The sequence below is a fragment of the Archocentrus centrarchus genome, unplaced genomic scaffold (assembly GCF_007364275.1).
Source record: "Archocentrus centrarchus isolate MPI-CPG fArcCen1 unplaced genomic scaffold, fArcCen1 scaffold_26_ctg1, whole genome shotgun sequence".
Taxonomy (NCBI): domain Eukaryota; kingdom Metazoa; phylum Chordata; class Actinopteri; order Cichliformes; family Cichlidae; genus Archocentrus; species Archocentrus centrarchus.
In genome coordinates, this window is record NW_022060256.1 from 158,928 (window position 1) to 171,079 (window position 12,152).

The 12,152-nt window shown below is 42.5% G+C and overlaps 1 protein-coding gene across 1 annotated transcript; it reads right to left on the reverse strand.

Moving 5' to 3' along the window:
- Positions 1 to 679: 679 nt before the first annotated feature.
- Positions 680 to 12,152, reverse strand: ercc6l (excision repair cross-complementation group 6-like). Its single transcript, XM_030723435.1, has 3 exons — positions 11,961 to 12,152; positions 10,032 to 10,076; positions 680 to 5,766 (listed from the first exon to the last, which is right to left on the reverse strand). Exons 1-3 carry the CDS (start codon positions 12,014 to 12,016, stop codon positions 1,899 to 1,901), a joined length of 3,969 nt encoding a protein of 1,322 aa, XP_030579295.1. The 5' UTR covers positions 12,017 to 12,152; the 3' UTR covers positions 680 to 1,898.

Genomic DNA, 12,152 nt, shown 5'->3' on the forward strand with positions numbered 1-12,152 from the left:
AATAACTTCTTAAAAACAACAATGTGCTTCACTATTTTTTTGTGGTAAAACTTTGAGTTTGCAAGTTCTTGGATAACAGTTAATTTTAGCATTAAAATATTTTGATTAAAGAGCTGGGTGGATTAACCATCACAGGAACATACAAGATGATTTTGGTAAATTATTAATGCTGTTAATTTAGGGCAGCTGTGGCATAAACCTCACACTGGCTGGTGGTCTAATAAACTTGCACAGTACACATTAATGAATCATCACTCCCACCCACTGATATCACAGATGACTGCAGATTAAGTACATTTATTCAGCTAAAGCTTTGTGAAACCATTCAAACTCCTGTAGCGCTTCTCATGTACATGTTTCTGCCCTGGATTCATCTCTGCTCCAATATCCCGATTCCTGTCACCATGAAACACCTCTGACTGACTCACATATGAGACCCCCGCATGTATGCGTCTCATTATTTCTGCTTTGGTTTTAATACTCTAAAAACATTCACAGAGTGTTTTAATAAGCGATCAAGCTTCAAGATAAAGTTTTAAAGAGGAATTTAATCAGGATTAAGATTGAGTGCTAATTTAGCAGCAGCTTGTAGGCTAGAGTATTTAAAGTGATCAACGGGATCCTAAAAATCACAAAGCTGGTATGAAGAGCCTGAAACTGGACTGATGTGCCCCCCCCCCAGTTAAAAACCTGCTGAGTTTATGTTTTGGTCTCTGCACAGCTGGATCACATGAGCTACTGATCATCTGTTTATAAAAGATGGATGCAGCTTTCAGTTCTGAAGAGAGGGCTTAAACCTGCATTCTCTCTAATGTCCAGCAGGGGCGCCTCCTCTGGCTGTAAAAAGAAGTCTTTGAGGAAATGAGCCTCCTGCTCTGCTGACCCCTGAGCTCAGTCTGTGGTTTCAGGCCTGACTGGAGAAAACACAATTTCATTTTGGAGATTATGGGAGAGTTTACGGCGGGGAAACCTTGTGACAGTCAAAACACTCAGCAGGGCCTGTTTCACTGTTTTCAGAGATGAAGCTGTTAATTACTGTAAAATAACCAGCATGAATTCAAACAATGCAGATACTAACATGAATTTTACTTTGGAAACACATTACAACAAGTGCAGGTTACAGAAAAAATCTTTAGCAGATGAATTAAAAATTACCGTTTTATGACAGTGGAGGAATAAGAATATAGAGTACACCCCCCCGAAAGTCCCACCAGCTTAATAAAAACACCTCCTGTGTGTCCTCATGTCTTCACCAAACACACAGCAGTAGCTCGGCTGAACACAAGGAAATAAACTCGACTCTCAGCAGCAGCATTACAAACATTTCTGTATGTCTGTAAGTCGCTCTCTGAGCTTTAACTCCACAGTTTTAACAGATGCAATGAGTCACAGTCAGAAATCCAAAGTTGAAGCAGAGTTTGTTTGTGACCTTCCCATCACATCCGTAAGCAAGATGTCAGTCTGTCCACCATCCCATCGAAACATGAAGAAGGCTGGAGATGAGCACATTAATAATCTGACAAGTGGTATATTATTTTTTTTCCTTTTTAGTTTAAAGGGACTGTTTGATTTTGGAACATCTAAATTAGTCTTACATGTGTTCATTTACAGCAAGAACCTTTATCTGCTAACAGGTTTCTCTATAATTCACCACTTTCTAACAGGTTGTTTTGTGGTGGTACCCGACTTTGATAGTGCGTACCTTTGAGTGAAACAGATTTTAGTTGAATTACTAAAACAAAGTTATCTCCAAAAAAACCCTGAACTTCAAAGAGCAGACAAAAGATGTTTTCATGACCTTACAGAGCTCATGAAAACATCTGAGAGGTTTGAAATATTTACAGTTTCAGTGTGAAACAGACCTCATGTTCACCGGCCCCAACTGTCCTTTTCTTTTATCATCTTCTCGCTCCCTGACTCAGCTGCCGGTACAGTTGGATGGTCATGAGCTGAACTTCAGGATCTCCAGGTTTGATGTCGATGGCTCTGAGGAAGAAACCCAGGGCATCATCCAGCTTTGCTTTGCTGTAGCACTCCCACCCTCGTAGCACCAGCGAATCATAGCTCTCGTCCTCGATGACCTCCTTCACACCCATATCGGCGGTGCACCGATCCATTGTCTCGTTGGAAGCCAGCTCAGGATCGCTGGATGGTTCCTCCAGGCTCCTTTCTTCTCCAGAGTCATCGACAACATCTCCTGATTCAGAATCACCCTCCTTTTCTTCCTCCCCCTCTGAGTTTAGAGTCTCCCCACTGGGTTCCTCTTCTTGAACCTCATCATGAGTTAAACCAATAATGTCCTCCTCTTCGGCCTCATTGGAATGAATCTCTGAAACATCATGAGCATCTTCATCCTCCTCCTCCTCTTCTTCCCCTTCCTCCTCCCCCTCTGAGTTTAGAGTCTCCCCACTGGGTTCCTCATCTTGAACCTCATCATGAGTTAAACAAATAATGTCCTCCTCTTCGGCCTCATCGGAATGAATCTCTGAAGCATCATGAGCATCTTCATCACCTTCATCCTCCTCCACCATGTCCTGGTTGTCCATGTCCTGAATGATGGAATGGAGGAAGGACCGCCGAGAAGCCACGGAAGTGTTTCCTCCGATGCTCTTTTTTGTCTGGAAGGGGGTAGTGATTGAGTTTGCTGTTTTTGGCGTTGATGCTCCACAAACCTGGAATGAATTCCCAAGCTGGTCATCATCATTTTCCTCTTCCTCTTCACTGTCATAAATTACTGCAGTCTTTTTCTTCTTGGTAGCCACGATGGACTCATCTGATTCATCCAAGTTGAAGGTGTGACCGTTGTTCACGCTGTGCCTCGATGCTTCTTTCTGCACCCACTCACAAAGTGATTTATTGACATCGAAACTTCCCTCCACCTGCAGCTGAGAAAGGAGCTTCTGCTCTCCAGCGTCAGCCTCCTGATGCTCCTCCTCCACATCGTGATCACTGTCGCTGTCCTCCAGCTGTAAATTAAAGTTGCCATTTAAAGATTCGATCCCGCTGCCGACTCTGGATGATGTGTTGGCTTTGAAGCTCAAACTGGAAGCTTGCAGGACAGAAAGTCTTTTGTTTTCTGGAGGAGTGATGTGAGGAGGCCACAAGTCCATCTCAGTGTCATGGCATTTCAGGGGTGAATTTCCAGTTAGTTTTTGCTCGTCTTCATCGGATGCTGTAACATACACACTTACTGCAGCACCTACAGATGTTGAAGATTCATCCACTGGTTGCCCAATGGAGGCATCTTCTATATCACCAGACTCTGACAGCACCAAAGACTCTTCAATCGCATCGGTTGCCTCCATGAAATTTCTCTCCTGTTTGACTGACTGATCTTTTGGGGAATCCAGGTTCTGCTTGCTCAGATTGTTGTGGCTGACTTCTACAACAGGCATCTCTTCTGTTGTACTCTCATCTGCAGTAAGATCAATCATTCCCTTACTGAGAGTCTCCTGACTGTCCTCCTTTTCAGAACCAGTCCGCTCCAAATCCACCACAACCAGAGAATGGTTTAAGCTGTTGTCAGGCTTTGGATATGAAGGACTTGGTTTTGGACTTCTTGGTTTCTTCTTGTGGGACTGCTCTCTGCTGTTGTTCTCCTTGGGGTATCTGAGCCATGCTGGTTCTGTGCTGGACACCATGCTCTCTGCCAGCTGCATCTGCAGCTCAGACTCTGCCTTCATTAGCTCCTGAGCCTTCTGGACGCGTCCTTCGATGTAGTGGTGCTCTTCTTTGTTCTCAAGGGCCTCGTCATGGTTGACATCGAGGGAAAACATGAGGTCATGGTCAGAAATACCAAACATCTCCATAGCATGGAGGTGGGCAATGTGCTCATCCAATTCAGGGTCTGTCCGTCGATGCCTGGAGTGCAGGGCCTGAAGCTGAAGCTGTGTGGATGACGAATGGGTATCCTCCAGGGTAAAGAGCTCCTTCAGCTCCTGCTTGCTAAAGTACCGAAATGGGTTCTTCTTGTCCCCAGTATTCTGCCTGATGAGCGAGTCTTTGAAAACCTGCCGCCTATAAATCTTCTCCTCCACTGTGCCGCAGGTGATTAGCCTGTAGATGATGACATTTGCGGTCTGGCCTATGCGGTATGCCCTGTCAACAGCCTGGGCGTCTGTTGCAGGGTTCCAGCTGGGGTCATAGATGACCACCCTGTTTGCTGCCGTCAAGGTGATGCCAACTCCACCAACCTGGGTAGTCAGGAGGAAGACGGAGTACCGTTTGTCTGTCTGGAACAAAGAGATGAGCCTCTCTCTCTCTGCAATCTGGGTTATGGTTCCATCCAGCCTCAGCACTTTGAACCCTCTGTTTCCCAGGATGCGTTCAATGATGTCAAGCACCTTCCTGTAATGTGCAAAGACAAGTGTGCGGTGGCCTTCTTGTCTGAGCCTTTCTAGAAGTGAAAACAGAAAGACTAACTTCCCAGACTCTGATATTAAAATGTCATCAGAAACATTAGCAATGCTGTGAGCATTGGCCTCGGCTTCTTCACTCTCCTGGCTTTCAGCTGCACTTTCCTCTAAGCCTAACTTGGCTATGGCTGCACCAGAAAGCAGTCTTGGGTGGTCGCACAGCTTTTTCAGAATGTTTAACTCAGCTAGAGGTGATTTGGTGGTCAGAAGGAGCTCTCTGATGTGGTCCAGCGAAATGAATTTCCTGTATATGTCCTCCTGAACAGCGCTCAAGTAAGTCCAGACAATCAGGTCATTCTTTCTTGTCAGTTTGGGCATCACTGCTCCAGCATCTGCTTCATGATTTAGAACTTGGTCATTCTTGCTGCCTGAGTGTTCCTCTTTGCATGATTGCGTGCCATTTGTTTTGTTTTTCTGGACTTCAGATTTTGTCCTGCGGAGGAAGTAGGGCTTTATTATAGCCATGAGGTTCTCAGACATCCGTGATCCGAGAGCCTTTTCTCCTGGAGTGGCGTCCTTCTCCCTTGCCCGGGTGATGGGGTTCTCATACTCAGCTTTGAATGTTTTCGCTGTGCCAAGAAGAGTGCCTTTACAAGCAAAGTCAAAGAGAGCCCACATTTCTCGCAGGTTGTTTTGGACTGGAGTCCCCGTGAGCAGAACTCGGTTTTTTGATGGTATGGCATAGGCACTTTTGGCGGTTTTGGTGGCTGTGCTCTTTATCTTGTGAGCCTCATCCAGGATCATGTAGTCCCAAGTGAACTCTTTGCCATTGTACATTGCCAGCTGCTGCCAGTTGTTTAAGAGCATTGTGTAGGTGGTGATGATGACACCACCCCTCCTCTGAACTCTCTCCAAATTCCTGGTCCTCTCTCCTTTGCTGATGCCATGAAACTCTTTGACCCTCATGCCAGGAGTCCATTTGGAGAACTCCTTAGTCCAGTTTGTGATGAGGGAAGTTGGCATGACCAGAAGGGTGTGTTTAGCCAGCTCACTGTCATACATACCAGACAGGAATGATATCACCTGGATGGTTTTGCCTAGCCCCATGTCATCAGCCAAAATCCCGCCTTTCCGACCATCTCGGTACAGACTGTACAAGAAGGCCACTCCATCTCTCTGGTAGTCAAAGAGCTTGTCATACAGGTCTTTAAAAAGCATTAAACCACTGTTGTTTACGTTGACAAACTCATCATCCTCCTCCTCCAAGTCATTCTCAGCAATGAGTTCTTCGATTTTCTTTATCCGACTTTCCAGTTTTTGACTCTGGTGAATGCTGTAAGCCAGTTTGAAGAACTCCAATGCTTTGTGCAATTCTCCTTGTCGGGCGACATTTTTGCCATCTTGAATGAATCTGAAAGGAAGCAAAGAGAAAACAACATTAGTAGGTAATGCCAGCTTGTCCGAGACAGATTTTACTTGGGCGACCTGCCCAGGTTGGCCACAGTTTCCTCAAATCATCCGAGATAACTTTCTAATCCCCGTCAGTATTCTAGCTGCAGCATTTTGTATCTGAAGGTTTTTCAGGGAGCTTTTAGGACAGCCTGATAACAATGAATTGCAATAGTCCAGCCTAGAAGAAATAAATGCATGAATTAGCTTTTCAGCATCACTGATGTTTCTAATTTTAGAGATATTGCACAAATGCAAAAAAGGAGTCCAACATATTTGTTTAATATGTGCATTGAATATATACTGGTCAAAAATGAATCCAAGATTTCTCAAGTATTACTGGAGGCCAAGGTAATGCCATCCAGAGTAAGTATCTAGTTAGACACCATGTTTCTAAGATTTGTGGGGTCGAGTACAAGAACTTCAGTTTTATCTGAATTTAGGAAAATTAGAGGTCATCCAGGCCTTTATGGCTACGTTCACACTGCAGATTGAAGTGACCCAATTCCGATTTTTTTTTTGCGTGGTCGTTCACATTTCCAAATATATGCGACTTGTATGTGATCTGTGTGTGAACAGTAGACGGTCCTGAAAGTGTCCCGCATGCGCAGTAGAGGACGCAATAACGTCACATGTAGCAAGCGCGCTCAATGTTTGCGGAAGTCACACATGTTTTCCTTTCCGCGTCCGCGTAACGGGACGCAGAATAGTGACGTTTGTCGAGTATCAATGACGTGCCGGTCGGATGAATTTGACCTGGCCGTGCACACCCAGGTCGCATTTGAAAAGATCGGATACGTATCGGATTTAGGACCACATATCCAAGTGACCTGGGTCACATTTGAAAAAATCCGATCTGTGTTGTTCAGACTGGCATGAAAAGATCGGATACAGGTCGCACGAGGGAAAAAAAAAAAAAAAAAAAAAAATCAGATTTGGGTCACTTCAGGCTGCAGTGTGAAGGTAGCCAATGTCTTTAAGACATTCCTGCAGTTTAAATAATTGATGTGTGTCATCTGGCTTCATGGATAGATAAAACTGGGTATCCTCTGCATAACAATGAAAATTTATGCAATGCTTTCTAATGATACTGCCTAAGGCACGTGTCAAACTCAAATCCCATGGGCCAGATCCAGCCCACAATATAATTATATACCACCCGCTAGATAATTTCATATAGCTATTATTGATTGGCCCAAGGGTATATAGTGCTCCCACCACTTATACTACAAATCCCACAAGGCACTGCAACAGATGCTGCACAGGCCAAGACCTGTGCACTAACCCATTTTCCCACGTTGCCAATGACACATTGATCAGTAGTCAGCAGATAACATCGGTCATCACTTTTTTACAGTGACATTTAAGCTAGACTGGCCCTCAAAAATGACCAAACAGAAAATGGAAAACAGGTGGGAGGCAAAGGACCTGATTGCTGACATCGGAGGTAAACAGTGTCTCCTTTCCTCACCTGCAATGTGAGGGGAAAAGAGTGGATTGGTAGGACAGATGCAGGAGAAGATGCAGAGGGAGCCCCGCGCAGGTGAGCTGACAGTGCATCACTGCGTCACACAGCAGGAAATGCTGCGCAGCAAAGTCAAACGGTCATCTTTATAACAGGCAACGGTTTAAATCACCAGCAGTTTCAGTCTTTTCTGGAGGAAATAGCTTCTGAATTTGGTGACGTGCCTTATCACACAGGTGAGATGAGCTGACTGAGGAAATCTTATAAATTAAAAAAAAAAAAAAAAAAAAAAAAGTTAAAGCCACGGGAGGGCTCCGGGATGAAAGGTGGTTGTGTGAGTCAGCCTTTCTCTGCGACATAATGAAGCATCTTAATGCATTAAACTTGCATCTTCAGGGATGGGACCACATGATTACACACATGTATGATGCAGTGAAAGCTTTTCAAGTCAAGTTGCACCTACGAGAGGCGCAGATGCAAAAAGGGAATTTGACACTTTTCATGTTGCCAAAAATCAGACCAGGTCTCTACCGTGTGTTTGCAGCTGTGCTTGTTTGCTGATAAACTGCACACACTGCGCAGTTTATGCGGCTTTTGTTTGTCATGGCAAAGTTTTTACTTGAAAAAAAAATTCTAAGTTTTCATCATCTTAAAATATTCTCATTTTCCATGGTGTTTTTTTTGAAGAAAAATATAATTTTTATATTTTATTTAATGTGTTGAGGAAAAGGTTGCTGTATTCTAGCCATTTAAATTCATATTGCTGATTAAAATAGTTTCAGTTTTAGACTGTTCAATAAATGATAATCCTGTTTGGCCCACAACTTAGACTGTTTTCAATTTTGGCCTGTCCTGTGATTGAGTTTAACAACCATGGCCTAAGGAAAGCATGTATAATGTAAACATGTGACTGTAAATCAAATATTTGGGAGATCTGGACAAAATTAAACATGCAGTCTTCACCATCGACTCTAAAGTTGTAATTAAACTATTTTGGGTATTTTATTTTCCCCATTGAATAAACAATTAAAAAATTTTTTTAAATGAGTGCGCATTTTAAAAGCCATTCCCATCTTTTTTTAAAACAGATTTTTAAAGGATTTTATAATTGTTTTGCCTTGGTCACCAGAAGGTCTTTGTACTTGATTATTTCTTAGTTTTAATCAAACATTTGTTGGATTTCAATTTATTTTTATTTTCATTAGCTTGGTTTGATTTGACTTTGTGCTAATTAATTTAAAATAATTTCAAGTGCTTTTTCTGAATGTTTTTTAATTTATAGTTATTTTGATCATTGTTATTATTTTGCTCAAACTTTAACCTGGAAACTAAAGCACAGGAGAAATTCTCTGTATTACTTTAATTTTACTTTGCAGTTTGCCCAGAAGACTGAAAGCCTGCGGTGATGGCACTGAATGGTCCAAAGTTGAAGACTTTAAATTGGCCATCAAACATCAAAGAAACAAAATTCTCAGTTTAGAAACAAGCAGGATGTGTTTATGCTGAAAGGATGATGGGACTGGCATGTTTCCTGGCTGATTAAACTTAAACATTTAGGCTATTACAAAAAACCCTGAAAAAATGAAAGTAAACAGGAACAAATCTGCCCGTCTGGCAATGAGTGAATTTGGACTGTTAAGAGATGTGAAAACAGCACACAAATCATTTTATCTCAATTGTTTTAATAATCATTGATGTAAAAATTATAATTTAAAATTGAAATTTGATTAATTGCACAGGCCTACTTGAGTTAAACTTAGATCAGTGGAGACAAAGTCCTTGAAAGCCTTTTAAAGTCAGTGAGCGGCAGATTACGTCCCAGCTGTTTTTGCATCCCGGTGACCGTTAACCACAACCAGCTTGCACACGCTACTACGATGGCAGCCAAACCAAATGGGAGAGGCTACACATGAACTCCTGTACTTTCATAGTGAAAGCTCTGATACACCTCAGGCCAATCCTCGACATGTCTGAAAGAATAGAAGGTGAATATCTTGATGCGTTTCAGAAGTACAGCTCTAGAAACACAAATACAAATATGAGGATCTGAGATGAATGCACCCATACACAGCAACAGTTTTTGCTAGGATTGTCCTGGAAACATCCACCATAGATTGTTGGAAAGGTTTGACTCTGCTGAATACAGAAATATATGATATGTGAATGTAACAGGTAGAGTAAGCGTTTGACATGGTAACATAAAATAAATTACCCACACCCTAAAATTTAACTTGCATCTTAACAGATTAAAAATATTTTACTAAACTTCTGTCTAAGGTGTGTAATACTGGCACAGAATCTTTAATAAACTAAAGAAGGTCACAATATTGACAAGAACCAATAAAGGCCAGTGAATGACTGTGCCTGATTGGCTGAGGGTCATGTGAATAACTTTAAGCCATTAAAACCAGTTCAGGTTCTGATTTGACCCCATCCCCATGATCATAACTACACCACACAAACAACAGTTACTTCCAAGACATTTAGCTTCCCCTTCACTCCTAACACACTTAGTTTCGTTTATTTAAACACTAAAGTTATCTCATCCTCCGTGCCTGCTCGGACTCAAGAAAAACAGGTTTTTAATGTCACTGATTAATAAAATCTAAATTTCAAACATTTTTTAAATATCAGCTTTTGATTCCTACTAGGATCCACTTAAGGGTTTTGCTCTGGACTTCACAGAGGAGACAACTCGTCTGCAGGGTTATATAATCCTTCATTTAGCTTCTGGGAAAGTGGTGTATTTGTGCGTTTCGTACCTGTGGTATGTTTCCATCTTGTCGTCTGTGTTGATTGACAAAGACCTGCAGAGAAAGTCGGAGTTAAAAATCAGAGAGTGACACCATGTTTGAAAAGAAATAAGCACCACCAACACACTTAAGCTAGGATGTCTTTCCTGAATGTTCGTGATTGTAACACCAGAGAAAACAGCAGAGGTGGATCATCTCCTCACATCCTTCACTTCAGGAACCCAAATCCAACAAATTAAGGCACAACATTTGATCAGGTTCGGACCAAACTCACACAGACGGGTACAGACATTTTAAAAGCATGTAAAAAAACATGTTTGAGAAAACTGAACACTGCATGCAGCTGAAATTTTGCTTCACATGAAGTGGACCATTGCTCTGGAAGTTTTTCATGCAAATCCGTGATGGTCAGGTGGGAAGATTTATTTAATTATTTGATGAAAAGGCGTGGTCATAGGGGCCCACTTTCCACGGTTAACAGCAGGGAGACCCCAAACATAGCGGAACAATGTTTTGTCTGTGTGTCTGTGTGTGTGTGTGTGTGTGTGTGTGTGTGTGTACAAGGTTTGTACAGAAGCTGAATATTAGAAGTGCTGAATAAATGTACGAGTGCTTTAAAGGCTTTGGACAGTAATAAAGTATTAATAAAGTTTAGTCTGTTTGAAGCCTGGAAGGAAAGACAGCAAAATGGTGAGTGTGAGTTCACAGGCGTATCAGTGCTGCTGTTGATCAGGAGACTGACAGATTATAACAGAGCATTTCATTAAATTAATGTTTAAAGACAGTTTTAGTTTTGTTTCTGAGCCTCAGTGGAGTTTAACACTCTGAGAGGAAGGAATAAAAACAGGATCCAAACATACAGGGCCAGCAAGTGCAAACACACTAGGGTTGCAGTACAAGGTACCATGGCAATGTACTGCCTTTGTAGTACTAAAAATCTGGGTAACCCTGAAGGTACTTAGATCAGAGGAAAACTCTGTTTCAGTCTGAAGCAGTGTTTCCCACACAGGAGTGATTTATTTATGAAACATCCTTTATTAATCTTTCTGAGAGGATTCCCAATCAATTCACTGGCTGACGGTCCCTCACTGGTGCTTTGAAAGTTAGCCAGCACCCCTCCTGTCTTGTTTCTCTGTTGAAGGTTTGAGTGTCATTACAGTAAATTCACACAGCATTTCATAAAAAAGAACATCATGATGGTGGTAGCGTGATGGTCTGGGCTGCTTTGCTGTAATTGAAATTTGCTCTCTACCAGAAAATCCTGAAAGAGACAATTTGGTGATCAGTTCATGTCCTGAAGCTCACTCAGGTTATGCAGAAGAACAATGATGCCAAACACACCAGCAAATCCATCTCTGAACGGCTCGCAAAACAGACTGAAGGTCAAAGTCTGGACTTAAATCAGATTCAAATGATTTGACCTTAAACAGGTCGTTAATGTCGGAAAACCCTCCAAAGTGGCTGAATTCAAACAATCCTGCAAAGAAGAGTGGGCCAAAGTTCGACCACAGCGATGTGAGAGACTCACTGCCGGTTGTCACAAATGCCTGACTGCAGTTCTTGCTCCTGAAGGCTGCTCCCTTTATGGTCACACCTGTCCTGATGTCATTTAAGCCTGACTAATCAGATCTGAAATACACTGTGAATTTTCAATTATGTTATTTTACTGGTTCTTGGTCCAGCACGCTTGAAGCTGTTTGTGTGGAAACCTCCCCAGTTTGATGGCTGAAGGTTCAGTAGAGGTTTGTACCTTAAATTCAGCTTACAAATGGAAACCAGGTGAAACTGGTCCTAACAGTCTGAGACAGCGTTCACCTAAACATTTCAATCCAGTCCCATCAAAAACCAGCATCCCCACCAAGGGTCTCCCTCAACACACACACACACACACAAACACACAGAGCCCGTTAGCCGCTTATTAGCGTTAGCTTTACTTACTTCTCTAACTTCGCTGAAATCGCCGCCATTTCCGCGTCACCGTGGACTCCGTCCATCCCGCTGCTTTTGACTTCACTCCTCCTAAAAACGACCTAAAGCCGCGTTTTTACGGTTTTTCTATGGTTTGTCTCCGAACCGGCGTTATCAAATCACGGTGGAGCCTCCGTCTGTGTTTGAACCCTAGGCTCTTCC

Excerpts from the sequence above, each read along its gene's own strand:
- ercc6l (XM_030723435.1), bottom strand. The coding sequence starts at position 12,016 with ATGGACGGAGTCCACGGTGACGCGGAAATGGCGGCGATTTCAGCGAAG. Across the intron at positions 10,077-11,960 it reads ATTTCAGCGAAGTTAGAGAA|GTCTTTGTCAATCAACACAG; the intron begins GTAAGTAAAGCT and ends CTTTCTCTGCAG. Across the intron at positions 5,767-10,031 it reads AAGATGGAAACATACCACAG|ATTCATTCAAGATGGCAAAA; the intron begins GTACGAAACGCA and ends GCTTCCTTTCAG.